Source organism: Arachis duranensis, chromosome 8, assembly GCF_000817695.3.
Source record: "Arachis duranensis cultivar V14167 chromosome 8, aradu.V14167.gnm2.J7QH, whole genome shotgun sequence".
Classification (NCBI taxonomy): Eukaryota; Viridiplantae; Streptophyta; class Magnoliopsida; order Fabales; family Fabaceae; genus Arachis; species Arachis duranensis.
The window spans coordinates 40,662,096-40,681,926 of record NC_029779.3 but is presented as its reverse complement, the minus strand read 5'-3'; the positions used below and the strand labels follow the sequence as shown (position 1 = coordinate 40,681,926).

Genomic DNA, 19,831 nt, shown 5'->3' with positions numbered 1-19,831 from the left:
TATGTCCTTCTGTTGAATTCGGCTGTTTGCACTGAACGGAAAAAGCTGAGCTGGCAGAGGTGGTGCTGAGGTGGCACGTAACGGAGGCCAAGTGGCATGGAGCATTTCGTAACAGGACGTATAAGTCTCTGGAGACGGAGCATTTCGTAACAGGACGTATAAGTTCCTGAAGACGAAAACGACGCCGTTTCGTCTCCTCTCCCATCTGCCCTTTTCTTCTTCCTTGGTCCCTTTTCCCTTCCATTCTTCTTCCTCAGCCCCTGTCTCCATCACCGCTGCACAGCCGCGCCTCCGTCAGCCACCATCAACGCCGGCGACCATCTCCTTCCTCTCTTTTCGCGTCTTCTTCCCTTTCTCACTCTCTTGCTCCCATTAGTGTCTCTCTCTTGCCAGCCTTCACCAAAGGTCAATTTGTCAAAAAACATTCCATGTGTCGAGGGATAACACTGGAGGGTCCAGACAGAAAATATAAAAATAAAGCTGAAGCAAAAGATATACCTCAAAAAGTAGTTATAGTTCTCTATCATTATCTAGTTGTTGTGCTTGTGCATTTGTTGCTGCCTTATCATCTTCTTCCAAAACAAAGTTCTTCAATGAATCAACATCCCTTGAACCTAGCAATTCAAAAAACATGTAAACTTAAACTTCGATCTATTAATGCTCCCTCAAATGTTGGTTAACACATGAGGTGAGAGTGCAATGGAGAATAGATAATACAGGCATCCAGCAAGTAAAACAAATAAATAATTAAGTGGATAAATCAATTAATAATTGATGGTGAAAAAAGCCATGATGTTTTTCATTGTGTTAAAGAATACCTTTCTTCATTCATGGCTGCTTAGATAATTAGATAAAGTAGTAAAGAATCACACATAAATTATATCCAATAATCTAATACCATTCAAAAATATTTTTCTCCATTCACGCACTTGTGTCTTGACAGTGTTGATACTCAATTAACTGTCAAATGCAATTCAGAATTTTACAAGAACAAAATATATCAATTATTGAACTTATAAATGTAGAAGCAGAGTGCAGAATAGACTCAAACATAGCATGAGATTTTAAGAAACATGCGACACTACATTATAAGCATATGCCACAAAGCTCCTTTGATGATCACCGCAATCCACTTCCCCAATCTTTATTTCATTAGTTCCTTCAATTGCTTTTCCCAAATCATCCCACAACGTTCCCAAGTTCTTACTGTAATAATAAGCATCATCATTTTACAGCTTAGAAATCATTCTTAGCTCAACAATATAAAAGTAGTTAAGTGAATGAATGAATCAATTACCAATGCTTGCACCAGGAAACGCAGAACTTGACAAACCACGCAGTGTCCTTCTCCTTGATCTATGAAGGGGAAAAGGTCAAAAAACATTCCATGTGAATCTCATTGAAATTTTCACTCCCCATCAGAAGAAAAGCAACATCCCAAAGGTCAATTTCAACGGTTTTTTCGCAAAACAAACAAAAACAACATGAAAAAAAAAGAGGGAAAAAGAGTTCACCTTTACAATTATGCAAATTGAGGACCCTCAAGCATGTGAAACCATTGGCAATGACGTCAAGGTCGGAATCGGTGAGGCTGGGATAGAACGACCGCGAAACGGACTGGGCAAGGTCCAATTCGAGCAAGCATGTGAAACCATCGCCAGGATCGAACGAAGTTCGTCGTCAGTGAGAGTGTCATTTATGCAGAGGTTCGAGGATCCCGATTCGACACTGTTCATTATTGTTAGTGCGGAGGAAAACCCTAACCCCTCGAGATTTGAGACTAATTTTTGCAGAGAGGCGGCGGCGCGGGGGTAGTGAGTCGCCAAGAAGGTTGTCGCGGACGAACGGTGGGTGGAAGGAGGGTGAAGAGAGAGAGAGACTAATGGGAGTAAGGGAGTGAGAAAGGGAAGAAGAGGCGAAAAGAGAGGAAGGAGGAGGTCGCCGGCGTTGATGGTGGTTGATGGAGGCGCAGCTGTGCGGCGGTGATGGAGGCAGGGGCTGAGGAAGAAGAATGGAAGGAAAAAGGGACGAAAGAAGAAGAAAAGGGCAGATGGGGGAGGAGACGAAACGGCGTTGTTTTCGTCTCCAGGGACTTATACATCCTGTTACGAAATGCTCCGTCTCCAGGGACTTATACGTCCTGTTACAAAATGCTCCATGCCACCTGGCCTCCGTTACGTGCCACCTCAGCGCCACCTCTGCCAGTTCAACCTTTTCCGTTCAGTGCAAACGGCTGAATTCAACGGAAGGATATAAATGTCCACGTTTTTTAGGGATCACGGGTTTTAATGTATTTTCCATTGCTTGAGGACGAAAATGTCCCCGAAAAAAAGGTCAGGGACGAAAATGTCCTTTACTCAGAAAAAAAAAAAGAAGAAAAAGAAGCCAGGGACGGAGAAGAGAAGCAGTCACTCATTGGAAAGAGAGAGAAGAGAAGTGGTCACTGGAAAAGAGAGAGAGAAGCATGGGGAAGAGGAAGGTGGTGACGATGCAGACAAGAGAGAGAAGGAAGGTGGCGACGATGCCGACGAGGGAGATGTCTTCGCTGCTCCTTGCCGCTGTTCCATGCTACTTGTCTCTGCTCTTCATCATTCACATTCTTGTTGTTTTGCAGTCTTTTTTTTTTTTTGCTCTTCATCACTCGTCACTCGACTTTACTTTTGTTCGTTTTACTTCTACTTCATTTCACTTTTGAATTAGGGTTTTAATTCTATTTTATTTTTAATTTTGTTGATTCTTTGACATTTGAAATGCAAATTTGTTAATTTTTTGGTACTGATTTCTACTTCTATTTTTTGTTTATTACATTATTTTTTCTTGTTGTCTTGTTGTCTTATTGTTGGTGTTTCTTGTTTATTTCTTCTGCTTCTGTTTTAAAACTTTTATTGTTGTTGTTGATGCTGCGAAAATTCTTTGTTGCTTAGGAAGCAAAAGTATAAATTTTGGATGAAGAAGAAGGAAAAAAAAAAGAGAAACCAAGCATTTTGGTGAAGAAAGTTGTTGGAGAAAGGTTGAATGGTATTTTGGTTAGATGGACGATTTTAAAACCAAGTTGAATCTTAGAGACAATTTTGTATGAAAAAAAAAGGTTTAAGACGAATAAAACTTTTAGCGTCAATTATAGAGACCAAAATCATAATTAATCCTATTTCTTATTACTTCTTTGTTATACCTTTCAACAATTATTGTGGTTTAGGTGCAAATTAGTCATAAATAAAAGATTCTATCCAAAATTACCATTTTAATAACGCATATTGTTACTGTTTAATCACAAATATTTCTTATATTCCAACAAGACAGATTTAATACATACCTAAAACTAATTTGCTTCTCTCAAATAACAATTTTTTGCTTCTCATTGTTGTTGTACTTCCTTCTTCCTCCTATGCGATGAAGAGGGTGCAAGTGAAAGGCGGCACGGGGCAAGGTGGTAGTGGCTACAGGTGGAGGTGGGGAGAGTTAAGGTGGCTATAGATACAGGTGGGGTGAGATAGTATATTGCTCATACGAACTCATCTTTTATGAATATAATAACATCAATTCTTTTTTCTCCAGGATTAATTTGTCAAAACTTCATGATCATATATGGTAGTTTATTTAATATGAAACAAGTATACTTACACTTTCTAGTAAAAAAAAAATCGAAATCTTTAAATCTGGATGTATTATTTTCTTATTTGTGATGGTATAGTATAAATCAGTATACAAGAAAAGAGTTTCTATCAGAGAATTTGTTAACCGATTTAGAAAAGAATTATGTAGTAGAGAAAATCAAGAGGGGACTGTTTCTATTTATAAGCTACTGATGAAATGGAAACTAAAGCGTTTTGGCATGGAGTGAACATTCATAACTACCAGATCGAATAGGTGGCCACTATTGTGCAGTAAGAAAAAAGATGCCAAAGAAAAAGGGAAAAAGAGTGCAAATCAGGCATATGTACAGTTATATTGCTTGGGAAAATGATACGGATACAGTTACATTAGTAACAATAGGTAATCCATACTTCCTGGTCAAATTCCTATCCCACAATATTTTGACCATAATATACTACCGCCACTACAAAGCAGCAAACCACCAGCCTCAATTCTGTTTTTTAGTATCACCCTATCAACCAACAAACTCTCCGTTGGAGATTGATAACTGTATTCACGAATGTCATGATAACCTGATCTCATATTTGGTGACCTTAATACATTCTTTTCAAACATCTTTATGTATTGTTGGATGTCATCTGCCAATCCAGAACTCTCAGGTGATTTCTGTGAAAATGAGAAGCGAGATTTGCAACTTGATTCCGGGGAGCCAGCAGTATCAATGACGGTACATGGTTGTGAAACGTCATAGTTTCTACTAATCAATTGTCCATGAGAAGCTGATTCCTGTGTCATGTGTAAAAGTTTCTTTTAGGAACGTGTTTGGACACCACATAATATCTAATAGTAATAATGTCCAGAAAGTTCACACAAATGACCCTAATCAATTGCACTTAGTTTGTGGAAAAAGTAAATGTAGAAGACAATTCCACTGCTAAACAACTTTTGCACTTAGAATTTTGCCCCAAAGAAAAATAAATCCTAGTGATAGAATGGAGGGGTAATAGAGTAACAAGAAGGATCAACAAATTGTGTTTACCAATTTGGAAAAGGTATACAATAGGGTGTCAAGAGAAGTCTTATGAAAGATCTTGAAAAAGAAGAGAGGAAGGATTGCATAATATATTTGTATAATTAAGGATATATAAGATAAAGTTACATCTAGTGTGAAAACTCAAGTGATGTAATAGAGGAATTTTTCATTGGTATAGGACTACAAAAGAGTCGTGTCTCTAAATTCACATCTGTTCACATTGGCTTTGGAACTGCTTTCGCAACATATCTAAGAACCAGTCCTAAGGTGCATATTTTTTTGCCAATGATATCGTCCTTATGAGGAGAAAATTTAGAAGTTCGTACGTAAGCGGTAGTAAAACAACACATGGAAGTAAGTTCGGGACAAGGAGGGAAAACACTAACACAAATGGAAATTGGAGAAAGCATCCTACCACAAGAGAATTAAATATCTTGAGTTTATTATACAAGATAATAGAGAAATCAAGGATATAGAACATAGGATTCAAATGGGCTGGTCAAAGTGGTGAAGTACGTTTGGTTGAAGGATAAATTTTATCGCATTGTCATTAGACCAGCTATGTTATATGGAAGAGATTGTTGGGACGGCAAAAGATAAGCATGGACATAAACTTAGTGTGGTAGAGATGAGAATGCTTAGATGGATGAGCAGCCAAACATGTATGGACAAAATAAGAAACCACAATATAAGAGAAAATGTTGGAGAAGCACTTATAATGGTTTGGACATGCAGAAGAAGATCATAAGGGTGCATTAGATGGAGGATAGACAGGTGACGAAAGGTAAAGTAAGACCCAAAAAGACCATACACGAGGTGGTAAAAGGATACTTCTTTGTAAATGATCTCACTGCAAACATGATACATGTCAGAGCACAATAATACCGTTTGATTCATGTAGTCGACCCCATCTAGTGGGATAAGGCTTTGTTGTTGTATAGATAAACAAGACTAAAGCCCAAACCAAACAGTTACACAAGAATCAACCTGGCGTAACTTACCTGCGATGAACTTTAAGGACATGAACGGGGAGAACTCTATCAAAAACGACTAACCCCAAACTAAGAGTATACCTCTGTTTGCACAACCCGCACACTCATGGCTCAACTATTAGTTTCCTTGTAAATGTGTCTTAACAATAACAGAACAATTCCTGTTCATATATTGCCTAACCCCCCAATTGGGAGGTGCAATCACAAGCTACCCTTTTAAACTAATGAGAGCACTAAAACAGACTTGTCTCAAATTAAAGAAAATTTCTCGTTATAAATATGAAATAATTACATTGATATTATTTATTTGTGTACTCTAATTAAAAGAATCAAGCTTAAAAAAAGTATTATATTTTCTCTTTTTGATGGAATGATTCAGTATATAAGAAAATAGTTTCTATTAGAGAATTTGTTAACCGATTCAGAAAAGAATTATGCAGTGAAACAAATCAAGAGGGGACTGTTTTTATTGAAGAAGCTACTGATGAAATAGAAACTAAAGGATGACTTGCCTGGAGTAAACATTCATAACTATCAGATGGAATAGGGGGCCCCACGGAAGTGACGGGAGGATCATCTTGTGATGAGAAGTCTGAACTATCAAATGTTGATAGCGAAACACACTCATCAAAATAAGCCTTTGCATCTTCTGCAAGACGTTTTGACATCCGCCTTCTTTCTATGCTATTCTGTCACCAACTTACCATATTAAACAATGCAATATCAAAAAAAAAAAATTAAACAAAAGCACCATATCAAAGGCATTAATTCACAATCCCAAAAATCTATCACAACCACTACAACATTATCTTCACCCATTTCAGAGAGCAACCTGATTAATTAGTTAAATAAAAAATGCTTATAATCAAGTCACATGTATCCAACAAGCAAATGTTTGACTCAAATGTGTCATTTCATGTTTGAAGTTCACATGTATGGAAATCTTGTAATCAAAATTGGGTAAAAAACCCAAATGAGCCAAGGAGAGCTCAAAATTACTCAATTCAGCCAAATCAAAAATTCTTACATGAATCAACCAAGACGAGTTATTATATAATTCGAATCAATATGATTCGAATTATAGTTACATGTAATTCGAATTGATATGATTCGAATGGGGACGATCCTGGGAGGCTTTATCGTTTGGATGGAGTTGCTCATATCGCCGGGGTGATCAACGACGAGGTTAGTGGTTTATGATGTTGCGCTGTTGATAGTGTTTTCTGTTAGTGGTTTATGGTAGTGGTTGATGAAAGCGGTTTATGATAGTGCCATTTGTCCGTGTCTTATGATAGTGGTTTAGTGATAGTGGTATTTGTTATTGGTTTTTGATAATGGTTTATGTTATTGCTAGTGGTTTAGGATAGTGGTTTAGGAAAGTAGTGTAGGCTAGTGGTTTTCGTTAATGGTTTTTTATAGCGGTTTATTTAAGTGTTAGGTGTGTATGCAAGTGGTTTAGGCATGTAGTTTTTTTTAGTGGTATTTGAAATTGTTTTTTGTAAGCGGTTTGTGTTAATGGTTTTGGATAGTGGTTTTAGTGATGGTTAGCGGTTTGGGGTTGTGGTTTAGGTTGGTGGTGTAGGACAGTGGTTTTTGTTAATGATTTTTTTTAGCGGTTTATTTTATTGTTAACGGTTTAAGCAAGCGGTTTAGGCCAGTGGTTTTTGTTAGCGATTTTTGTACTTGGTTTTTGTTAATGGTTTTGGATAGTGGATTAAGTGATGGTTTAGCAGTTAATGGTAATGGTTTATGATAAATGTGAAAATGCATATGTTTTTGTTAATGGTATTGGCACGTGGTTTGAGTGAGCGGTTTGTGTATAAAATGTCGGTCGTTTGTTTCATATATCTGTAACCCATCATGATTTATTTACTGGTTCGTTATAAAATATATGGCTTATGTTAGTGGTTTGTGCATCTGTTCTAATTATGCGGTTTATTTACTGGCCAGCCTCGTCGTTGCATATCCAGCGTTAGGCGGCAACAGGGGATGCGTCTTGATGAGAGGTATGTTCCGTACTTGCAGATGGCCGGACTTTACCATCTTGCGAGACTGAACGACAGATGGTTCCGACTAGACGAGCCCCTAGTCAGCGCATTCGTCGAGAGGTGGCGGCCTGAGACGCACACCTTCCACATGCCCTTCGGAGAGTGCACTATCACGCTTCAGGACGTCGCATACCAGCTGGGGTTGCCAGTCGACGGAGATTACGTTAGTGGGTGCCTTACCGACTTCCACCTTTACATTGAGGGTGGGAGACCTGCTTGGCAGTGGTTCCATGAGTTGCTCGGTGTTTTACCTCCCGAGAACCAGGTGCAGAAATTCGCAGTCAACTGCACCTGGTTTCAGGAGACATTCGGGGAGTGTCCAGATGGGGCAGATGAGGAGACGGTTAGGCGATTTGCCCGGGCGTACATCATGATGTTACTGGGTACGTAGCTGTTTGCCGACAAGTCCGGCAATCGTATACACATCAGATGGCTACCATATGTTGCTCGGCTTGAGGAGATGGGTCGCTACAGTTGGGCGTCGGCGGCACTAGCATGGCTGTACAGGTGCATGTGCCGAGTCGCCAACAGACATGTGGTGAAGTTAGCTGGCCCGTTACAGTTATTACAGTCTTGGATCTTCTGGAGGTTTCCCACTCTTAGACCATCTGGGTATGATGAGATCAGTTGGCTCCTTACCTCGAGGTACCGTTATTGTTTTGTACTATATATTCTTCCTGTTTTTATTTTCGATTATGTAACCAATTCTTCTGTTTTCTTGTACGCAGATGGTCTGGTTACAATCCTGGGATTAGCAACAAGGGACCTCGGGTACAGATGGCTCGCATGAAGATCGACTTGTTGCAGTAGGGACCTCGGGTACAGATGGCTCGCATGAAGATCGACTTGTTACAGCCTCGGCAGGTAAGTACGCAGAACATTTGTGTATCTCACGTCATTGTTTCAGTTTATAGCACTCAACTAAGTGTACAAACGATTTGATTTTGATTTTTGCAGTTCATATGGATGCCCTATAGTGCACTTGACGTCATCCAGGTTGTCCATCCTGAGGTGTTGGAGCCTCGGCATACGATGTTATGGCGATGCAGGACGTCCCTGATTTATTTTGCGGTGGTCGAGTGGCATCAGGTTGATAGAGTTTTACCTCAGTTTGGCGGCATTCAGCCCATACCGTCTCCCGCCCTGAACATCGACTTCCTGATGTCGAAGGACGGGAGAGGAGGTGATCGTTGGTTCCCGGCACAGTACCCTGAGTGGCATCTTCACTGGCAGGAGCGTGCTGATCACATTCTGCAGTTTGACATCGTGCCCGACCCCGGACCGTCACATGAGTTCTTGACATGGTGGTATCAGCACGGAAAGAGGTTTTTGTCGCCGGAGATGTTATTGGGGGATCCGAGAGGTGTTTCTATTCCAGATGAGGCGACACAGAGGGGTGCAGGCCGACTTCCAGATATGGACCGGGTCGAGGATGTTCCTGACAGACGTCGTATTGAGCGGAGAGCACGAGTTGGCACACGTCGTAGCCAGCGTGAGTGGAACTGGGTGGATCGGGCTATGGATGCCGGAGACGACCCAGTTAGGGGTGGGGGGAGAGTTCGTGGTTGTGGAGGCAGGAGGAGGGTGGGTGCCCAGATGCCTGGGGGAGGTGATGTTGCGGGGGTTGATAGGGCCCATCAGGGCGGGCATGATGGTGGGTCCCATGGATCTGGTATGGGAGATCCCACGAGTCACACTAATGCTGGGCTTGGTGGTGGAGGTCTTGGAGATTATTTCGTTGGTGTTCCCGGTGATGATCATACCCTTCAGGAGAGTACTCCATGGGTGAGTCCTGGCTCGATGTTTGGAGATTTACTTGCTAGTGATGGCATTGTGGCCGAGTTCAGTGGACCGCATTTCCTTGATGATATCCAGACCATCATGCAGGAGGATGAGGCTGCAGCCGGACGGGTTCAGCCGACAGGGACACAGGCACCCTTGGATGTAGATCTGAACGAGCCTGCCACAGTAGCTCCTGCGCATCCTTTTGCCATGGGTGGGACCCCAGCATCGGCCCAGAGTATTGGATCACACTCAGTTGCCGGCCCCTCGTCATCCAGACCCGTGCATGTTGCGCCTATGACCCCGAGACAGCCAGTTCTGGATGACAGCGACGAGTCGATTGAGGATGAGGAGCCACTTATACGTAGGGGTTACCGGACACAGGTGCCACGCCGTTGCGGCACTGGATCGCACCTATTTAGATGATTCATGGATAGTGGTGTATGTCATGTTGTTATATTTATATTGTGTACCTTGTTGGTTGGTTATCATTGTTATGGTATGTACTTTGTTATTATGTTATTTGATATTATGTTATGTACTTTGATGTTTTATTATGTCATTTAGTTTGATGTATTCTACTTTTACGTTATGCTTTCCATTTTGAAGTGCTTTTATTCGTTATCAGTCATCCCATGATATAATGTTGTTTGTTTTAAATATAAATTTCAATCATTTAAAAGACATTCAACAGAAATATTTGGTACGAATAACAAGTTTCATTACACATAGGAAACAGAGAAGTTCCAGACTAGTTGTAATACATTAAAAATTAAAATCAATTAGAAGACAAGTGCTAATACATTAACAAACAAACACAGACATAGCAAATCTCCTACTGATTTCCAGCAATCCCGCTGGGGCCTGCGGCTTGTGGACAACTACGCCTGGTGTGACCTGGCTGCCTGCAGAGGCCACATCTCTTTGGCCGGTTCGGATCTGCTTCATCCATGTTGGTGCGAATTCTTGTGGATCTAGGACGACCCTCCCTCGCACGCCTCATACTCGGATCCGGTATAACGGTAGGCCCGGCATAAGGTGGCCAGAAACCCTCTGGAATGGGAGGGGCAAATCCCATCTGATAGACACCGAAAACGGAACTAAGGCGATAGACCTCGTGGACGTAAGGCTGCCATGTAAGTCGTGAATAAGCACAGCATGCCAGTGCGTGCGGACAGGGAAAATGAAGTGCTTGGAAGTATCCACAATCACAAGTCTTAGACCCTAATGAGACCCTGTACGTACCAAGAGAGAATGAACCTGTCGGAGTCGTCTCAGCAACGGTGTACTCCGCTTCCGTATGTGGCCTTCACCAGCGAGCAAACAGGGAGGTTTCTAACCCCCTTCAGGATTGAGTTGACACATTCCGAAATATTGGTCGTCATGTGCCCGAATCTCCGACCCTCATCACAGTGCTGTGTCCACAACGAATACTCGATTCGGTTTGCCCAGTCACACATTGCCGGATTCTCAGAGCGCAGAATGTCAAACCAGTAGTCGAACTCCACTTCAGTCTTTGCATACGCGGCGTTAACAAGAAGCCTCCGGGCGTCTTTTCCCTTGAAGGTCAGGGCAAAATTCGTTGCCACGTGTCGAATGCAGAAAGCCCTGTATGCAGCCAGAGGTAGCCATCCCCCATCGGGAGCCTCGAGGGCTGCCTTGATGCCGTTATGCCTATCTGAAATAACTAACAGACCCGGCTGAGGTGTCACGTGCTCACGGAGGTGGGAAAGAAAGAAAGACCATGACTCAGCATTCTCACCCTCAACTAGTGCAAATGCCACGGGGAGGATGTTCGAGTTTCCGTCCTGTGCAATGGCGACTAGCAGTGTTCCCCCATACTTTCCATATAGATGGGTGCCATCAATACTGACCAAAGGCTTGCAATGACAGAATGCCTGGATACACGGGGGGAAAGTCCAGAATAGCCTATGAAAATAAACCTGAGACTCGTCAACCTGTCCCCTAACTCGAACAGGGCAAGTCCTGAGGACCGCTACAGTGCCAGGCATCGTCAGCTGAACTCCTAACACCCACCGAGGGAGCTCATAACAGTGACGGTTCATCTTGTTGCTCAGATTAGGTAATTTTCTTTTCAAAAATCTTTTTCAAAAATTTTTCTTTTATTTTTCGTTTTCCAAACTATATTTTCGAAAAAAAAAATTTTAATAAAAATAAAAAAAAATTAGAAAATCATAAAAATCAAAAATATTTTGTGTTTCTTGTTTGAGTATTGTGTTAATTTTTAAAGTTTGGTGTCAATTGCATGCTTTAAAAATTTTTCTTGCATTTTTTTTCGAAAATCTCATGCATTCATGAAAAATGGGGTGGATACTGCTGTGTGCCAGAACTAGATCCACCTGTAGCCCTTGTCGGAACAGTAGTTCCAACATCATCGCCGCTTTCATCAGCGATCATATCCGGCTCTACGTCATCGTCATCTGGATCATCAAACAAACCATCACTAACACCAGCCGGTGTGGGACAATGTACCTCGGTGGGAATATGTTCCCCATACCGAACCTCGTCTCCAACATTGCCGCTCAAGTCAACGGCAAACGAAGGGGACGCAACAGGCTGCATCGGTGGCTCATACACAGGAGCAGAGGATGAAGCAACAGCAGGTCTCGAGCTCGAGCCGGCAACCGCGGCTATAGTATTGGCATTCCGGTTCGAACCACCCGAGCTAGATACCACATCAACCAACTTTGCCAACAGCTCAGGTGTCCTTACCTCGGGAAACTGCCTACGAGAGAGAAACATAACCTGCAAGTCCTCCTCACTACCGATTGTGAAACAATCAAACTTCACGGTGTCATGGAGCACCGCTGTTGGAATGCGGTAGAAAAACTTCTTGACCCTTTTAACTCCTTCAAGACCAAGCTTCTCCAGCACAGAGCTAACAAGAGCATCGTAGGTGGTTGTTGGCGTCACGATAATACATAGGGGATCTTTATCAGTGAACTTCACGCCGGACCGAGTTTTTCTCTTAATCGACCCTCTGTAATGTACCAGAACTAGGAAACTCTCCTCACTAGCCATCTCCCCTCTTTGTTGAGAGCAACATGAGTTCACAGCATATATATACAACCCTGGCTCGCACTATATATATATAATTCGAATCTATATGTTTCGAATTATGTAGTATCACAAGCTTTCCTAGTAATTCGAATTAACTAAATTCGAATTGGTTAAGTGTAATTCGAAACAACTTGTTTCGAATTACTTAATTATGTGTTCTTCATAGTAATTCGAATTAACTCAATTCGAATTACTTTAGTTTGTTGCCTGAGTGTAATTCGAATCATATCAATTCGAATTACATGTAACTATAATTCGAATCATATTGATTCGAATTATATAATAATTCGTCCTGGTTGATTCATGTATGAATTTTTGATTTGGCTGAATTGAGTAATTTTGAGCTCTCCTTGGCTCATTTGGGTTTTTTACCCTCAAAATTAATTAGTAAGTGTTGAGATTATAGTATGATTTGATAAGATTCCTTCATATATCAATTATAGATATAGACACAAATGGTCAGCAGCTTCAATAACATGTAAGCTATCAAACCACCAACTGACCCTTTTGTCCACTCCCCATGAGTTTCTAAAAGAATAAGGAAGCTCGGATGGTATTCCTTTTTTATATCTATAATCAGGGATGGAAAGGCTTTACCACCAGCCCCTCTGTGATTCCATGCTAAAATTTGCTTATTAGTTGTGTGCCTTGTTGTGGCAGTCAATGGAACCTGCAATTTTGGATAATTGACGGTCTTTTAAAACTTTCTCATAAATGATGTATTTAACACATGATTTAGCTCAGAAATTGCCATCCCATAAGCAAACAGATAAGGATATGACAAATTTAGTTACCCAGGCAGATGCTTTTGTAGTAGAGTTGAAATTGATTTTGCAGGCAGACATGCTAGAGAATGTGAAAACAAAGTTAGATAACTTGTACATGGTGCTGGTTCTATGTGCAATACTGCAATGCACTCGCAATTCGACCATTATCCGTGATCAGATCCTACTGATCAGACGGTTCCTAATATGGAAGATTTGATTACTCACCTTCTCAGACTTCCTCCACCCAAAATCTATTCATCTTCAAATTTAGTAGAACCAACTACCATGGTGACTTTGTGGTGGATGATTTGTGGAGATCAAAGAGGACATGATGGTTGAGGGGGCTGTGGACGCAAACGATTTGTGGTTGCTAATGCTCCTAGGACACATGTTATTCTTTCATGAATTTCTCGAGAAAGCAATGAATGTTGTTCAGACAAGACTCCATCATGCGGAAGAGAAAAAGATTGAGGTTCGTTCTGGCAAATAGCATATTGCTACTTCTAAAGCAAAATTCCAAGAGCACATTCAATTAAGGGCAGGAAACAGGATCAATCTCCTATCTTGCCACAGTAATAAACCAAGTTCTAGGATAATTGATTTCTGTGCCTCTGACCACATGGCTGCTAGTGAATCCCTTTCCTCTCTCTTTCTACACCTGTCTTACCAACATTTATCACTTTAACACATGGTTATGGAGTTATTGCCAAAGAACCCGGCCATGTTTCGCTTATTGAACCCATGTCTTTATAAATAATTTTATACGTGACTCTACTTCAAGCTTCAAGTATTTTGTTACTTTCATCTACATTTTATCCAGTTGTACTTGGTTATTTTTAATAAAAGAATGTTCATAACTTTTTCTATATTTACTTCTGTCGCCACTGAAATTTAAACTTAATCTGGCAATACCGTTAAGGTTCTCCGCAGTGACAATGCCAAAGAATATTTACTTCTGTTCTCACTAGGTTTGTAAATTTTAATGATCAATTGGCTAATATTCTTATAAAATCTTAGAGGTCCTCGTACCGACTACATTTGTAACAAGCTTGGTGCATCTGATGCATATGCTCCAGCTTCAGGCGGAGTGTTGAGAATATAGTATGATTTGATACGATTCTTCATATATCAATTATAGATATGTAGATATTTGTAGATATCAATTAGGACTTGTTTTCTTATATTAGAGATTGCCATTATGCAAAAAGTGTATATATGAGGACCATAGCCCCCCCCCCCCAAAAAACCAAAAAAAAAAAAAAGAAAAAGAAACATAATTAAAGGATGAAGCATATGCTTGATATAGGTTTTAAAACAAGACAATCATCAAGCTTTCACACTAGTACTTTCTGCTTTTGGAAAGCTTTCCTCTCTAGATACGTATTTGTAAAGAATACAGATCCATGTACAACATAAAACATACTACATATTGAGATAGGCCAATTATGAATTATGAAAAAAACACATATGGAAAGGTGCATAAAAAAAATAATATAAGAGAACATACCTTTCTTGTTGGATGAGACTTCTGCACATTAGGGGTCTTTGGATAAGGTAAAACTTCTTTCAAGATTCTGTCCAGTTCCTGTCCACAATGTTCTTCAACAGCCAGGTTTGCTCTAAGATTTCTAGCTCGCTCCTGGGACTGCATGTATGACAAGGTCTACTAAATAGAGTTCATGTGAGGAGAAAGGAGAGTAGAATGCAGATAGAGAATACAACTGAACAAGGACGAATGTACATAACAGCATCACCAGGAGAAAGAATCGGCTTCTTTTGAGAATTTCCATTAAAGCATAAAAGGAAATTTTAAAATGAGAGAGAAAAAAACAAAAAATCATATGTCATCAATAATAAGAATCATCCACAATAGGGAAAATCAAAACTTTTAGAAATACAGGGCAAGGGCTTGCTCTAGTTTCTTGGAGGGGGAAGGAGCTAACCGTACTATATGTACAAACCATAAAGGGGATAATCACCTCTTCAAGCTTTTGGGCATACTCTCTTCTGATCTCAAAAACCAATTCTTCCGCATCCGGGTTTACCAAGCAAGGAGGAATATCAGCTATGTTGGTAACAGCAATAGCAGTGGCATTACTCCTTTGGATAGCCTAAATTTCCAAAAAGCCGAAAGCAGGTTGGCATTAAACATACTTTTGCAATAATTGTAGTGATTTAAAAGTTGGACAAACATGCATTAACATTTCAATAAGAGTCAACTATTTAGATGTTATGATGCACAACCAGAAATGCCTAGTAGACATGAAACAGTAATCAAGGAATAAATTGAGCAAGTCTCGTGAGAAATAAAATAAATTTAACAGGTTGAAGGGTTTTTGCTCAAGTGCTTATAGATGAAAGGGTTTTTGCTCAAGTGCTTATAGATGAAAGCTTTATGAACATTTCTCTTACCCAGCCCTATGGTGGAAAGAGGTGGAAAGTTACCAAGGGAATTGTACCAGCTGTTGAAGCTGGAAAGTGTGACCTGCACACATAACAAGGGGCATTGGTAGTGCTGGTAGTCAGTTAGTACCTAAATGGAAGTAGAGTCTGATGGCTTTGGCAGAATTTTAGTAGGAAAGATGGTAAGAGATTTGCAGTCCAACAAAGAACCAATGGTGTTTCCTTTTATCTAGTGTTTCCTTTCTATTTCTGAACATTGAAGGTAGTGAGAATGAAAAATTAATGTGATATACTGTTTTCATATTAATATCATTTTCAAGCGGGAAGATTCTAAAAGTTTGTGAAAGGAGGTACAAGAGGAAGTAAAAGGGGGATTCAGTGGGAAAAGAAACAGATGCATCATAGATAAGGGTAGCATTTCAGGAGAATAATCCTATGTTCGTGGATTTGGATCCTCTAAAGTTTGAATTTCACTTTAGAGAGTAAAGTGTGATCTTCTACCCTTGAATAGTTTCTCTTTCATATTTATTCTTGGTCCCACCTATGAAATCAATGGTGAGAGATCACACTTTACTCTCTAAAGTGAAATTCAAACTTTAGAGAATCCAAATCCTATGTTCGTACATGGCCGCATCGGGTCATGACAGGTTGCCAATATGGCGAGGCAGCTATAAGGAAATAGAATGGAGCAAAGCATGACAAAGCTATCACTTTTGTGGAAGCAAGATTTTTTGTAAGTGTTGAAAGAGCTTGTGATGAAAGTCAAAGGAGAGCATTTGTGATGTTCTCAACCAAGAATGTCATTACCACCTTCTTTAGTGAAAAACTGAATGAAGTAAAGCAGAAGTCTTCCACATAGAACAAGCAAATATATGCAGTTGTTACAAGTTTTATGCTAATGGTAAAAGTTTATCCTCTAAAGAAAGAGTTTGCAATTCATTCAGATCATAAAGTTCTTAAATGCATCTAGAAAACAAAACTTATGATGAGAGGAAGAATACAAAGATTTAAGATAACATGAGATCATGCCTGCAATAAACAAGAAATGACAGAAGACAAAAATGTATGCGAATTTCACATAAAGTTGCATAATGTATCAATATTGCTTAAATAAATTCAACGTTTCAAATAGAACCAGCAGACTTATAGTCGGTATGGACAAATCAGGATATCATGAAATTTACACTCTCAAGATCAGTCTGAATCTCAGAAATAGCACGCCTCACTTCAGAGCGAACTGTCTCGTATACATCACTGGTTACCAGCGGACCTCCTTGTACTGACTGCAGGAGCATAGAACAACCAAAATTGTACAAAAGTTATCAGTAAGGAAGAACTAGTATCTCTTCTTAGCATGAGTTCAGATCTTCTAGACATAGGACATATGCATCTATAACAATAAAGATGAAGGTTTTCTTCTCTTTGTTTTCAGGCAGACATGAACATGGATAACTAGGAAAGAGTAGAAAATTTCCTATCACACACCATCTTTTCACTAACAGCTTTGATAGTTTTCACATCAGATCCATATCCAGAGCTCACCATAGAAACTGCATCTGCACACCTCTGAGTTTCCAAGCTAGACTGCCATACAAACATAATAATTAATCAGCACTGAACAATAAGATAACACCTCCTCATCTTGGCATCACATATACAACAGCAAGGGTGGAAAAAATACCAAAGTTGCAGCAAAAGAGTCAGAAACCTTGGTAGATGAATGCTGACTAGACCACCTGCGCAGATCTCTCACTTGATCCACCATACCACTATCACTTCCAAACAAACCACCTTTTCTATTACTCTCAACAAACCTCAGATCACTGCTATCTAAAGCATCAGTTTCGCTCTACACAAAAAACAGATGCAAATAAGTCTACTTCCTTTCATATCCTTCTTCCATATCCCACATGGGTGCAGGAAAACGGTAAAATAAAATAAAGCAAATAACATTAACCTCCCTTGAAGTCCAGTGAAATTCAATGTGAATCCCATTTTTAAAAAATATATATTGAACTCCCAAAAAATTCCGGTATAAACAACATCCATCTATTTTATAAAATTTGACGTTATACACCATATGAAAATAACATTAACCTTCCCTGAAAAGAGATTTTTAAGTAAGGCCGGTGTAACCTAAACAAAAAGAGGCAGCAACAACAATGAAACAGTTAAGCCTAGTAACCTTGTCCCACTAGGTAGTTTGAGTTACATAGATCAAAAAGCTAAAAAGCGCGAAGGTGCCCTATTATATATCATATCTAACTTTTAACCATATATATATAAAATCTCATTTAATACATCTCCCTCTGTCTTTAGCTACAAAAATGCCTACCATTTAATCCACTTTCCCTAAAATGTAAATCGAACCTCCAACTGGCGAAATCTCTCTCTAAAATAATTCCTAATCCTATATAGTGTAGTTTAACGTGTCCACACATCCATCTAAGCATCTTTGTCTCCACAACATTAAGCTTATGTTGGTGTTTCCCTCTTACCACCAACAATCCAACATTCAGTCGTAAAATTTACCATTAAGATTTCCCGGTACCCTTTCGGTTACGGATAAAACCTGAAGCACTCCTCCATTTCAATCACCCGGCTTGTACCCTATGATTTACATATCCCTCAGCCTGCCCATCATTTTGATTCAAATGATTCAACACATGTTGCTCTATTGGATTTGATTACATGATAAAAGAGCTTTAGAACTATAGTAGTAGATTCCAGATTCACAGCCACTCCACTCCAACAAAATAATTGCATTACCTCAGAAGTTGAATAACTCCATGGCCGCCTCGAAGCCGGACATTGAGAAGCCGATCGAGTGCGGCGACCCGCATCCGATCTCGACAAGCTCCGACCCGTTGACGAGGACCACGACCCTCCTTTGGCATCAACATTTCGCGTCACGTGACGGCCACGTGCACCGAAGGCCTTGTTATTGGGATCGGAAGCAGATGGTGTGGGTCTGTCGAAATCGGAGGCTTCTAGAAGAACTGAGCTGGGCGGCGGTTGGGCGTCGTCGTTACCGGGTGGTAATGAAGGGGTGGCGCTGCAGAAGAGAGGGTTGTCTCTCTTGTTGAGGAATTCAGTGGAAATGTCCGAACTGCCCCTGGAAAACGCGCTTACGCTCCTTGACCTTCGAATGGGGGCATTGGTTCGTGATTCCTGGCGGGAGGATCTGGCAGAAGTTGCGGAGGTGGAATTTGAATGGTTTTGGTTTCGGTTTCCTCTTCTGGAGGATGATTTGAATGCTGCAACGGCCATGAGAGACACAGAAAGATAATGCACCGAAAAGAAGAGCAAAATCTTATTTTATTCTTCCATTTTTTGTTTTGAAGGCCTTATTCGCAGGGTTTAGGGAATAATTTTCATAATAGTCTTGAAATTCGTGTAAATACTTAATGTAGTCTTTTAAAATCTCAATTTTTTTTTATATTAGTCCTTTAGATAGAATTTGGAGTATTTATAGTGGTCTTTAGACATATTTTTTGTGGTAAGTTATATAGTGTTATTTTATCACGTTAGATGACTCTAAATACTAGCTTAGCTAGCACATTTTTAATTTATACCTACATTGGTCCCTTCTTCTGTATTTAATCCTAAATTCCAAAATTCAAATTCCTAATCTTCTTTTTCGATAGCTTCCGGTAGTTGAATCACAAACCCAAACACATAAGCTTGCCAAGTAGCTGAATCACACCCGAGCGATATCTTACCATCAAGTGCACTTGCCAGAAACTCTATATGGATGCCTAATATGTGTGGACGTTACTTTGAAGCACATGAAGATGAATCAACTCCCAGGTAAAAGCCCCACAAAGTACTGCAAAGTAAGCAAGTGCATATCCACCAAGCATTGCAATCATTCTATTTGATTTCTCTTCCATCTGAGATCAGTGAACAGATATAAACCATGAAAGAAGAGTTTCTTTCATTAGTAGTTGAACCAGCATTAACCCTCCTGATAACCACACTAGAGAAGCTGCTAGGGAAGCTGAAAGCTTTAGTTGGGTCATTGATGCAGCAAATGAAACCTGTCCATATTTTGTGCCACCTTTAGTTGCTTTTAACTTTTCCAATTTTTCCTTTAGAAGGCCACTGGATACAATTTCCCTCACCGAGTGC

The 19,831-nt window shown here is 40.2% G+C and overlaps 2 protein-coding genes across 9 annotated transcripts; both read right to left on the bottom strand.

The window, feature by feature from the left end:
• Nucleotides 1-510: 510 nt before the first annotated feature.
• On the bottom strand, nucleotides 511-1,736 carry LOC110274683 (protein disulfide-isomerase 5-1-like). Its single transcript, XM_052253401.1, has 5 exons — nucleotides 1,557-1,736; nucleotides 1,298-1,356; nucleotides 1,074-1,206; nucleotides 930-960; nucleotides 511-614 (listed from the first exon to the last, which is right to left on the bottom strand). Exons 1-5 carry the CDS (start codon nucleotides 1,734-1,736, stop codon nucleotides 511-513), a joined length of 507 nt encoding a protein of 168 aa, XP_052109361.1.
• Nucleotides 1,737-3,918: 2,182 nt separating this feature from the next.
• LOC107462815 (uncharacterized) lies at nucleotides 3,919-19,064 on the bottom strand. 8 transcript variants are annotated; one of them, XM_021129597.2, is made up of 8 exons: nucleotides 18,470-19,057; nucleotides 17,382-17,549; nucleotides 17,243-17,284; nucleotides 16,885-16,983; nucleotides 15,277-15,408; nucleotides 14,805-14,960; nucleotides 6,132-6,308; nucleotides 3,919-4,380 (listed from the first exon to the last, which is right to left on the bottom strand). In XM_021129597.2, the coding sequence occupies exons 1-8, from the start codon at nucleotides 18,968-18,970 to the stop codon at nucleotides 4,012-4,014; spliced, it is 1,644 nt and encodes a 547-aa protein (XP_020985256.1). In that variant the 5' UTR covers nucleotides 18,971-19,057; the 3' UTR covers nucleotides 3,919-4,011. The 8 variants fall into 8 exon arrangements, with proteins under 8 accessions (XP_020985256.1, XP_020985257.1, XP_020985255.1 ...); XM_021129598.2 differs by having other exon boundaries at nucleotides 17,409-17,549; XM_021129596.2 differs by having other exon boundaries at nucleotides 17,186-17,284; nucleotides 17,409-17,549; nucleotides 18,470-19,056.
• Nucleotides 19,065-19,831: the final 767 nt, after the last annotated feature.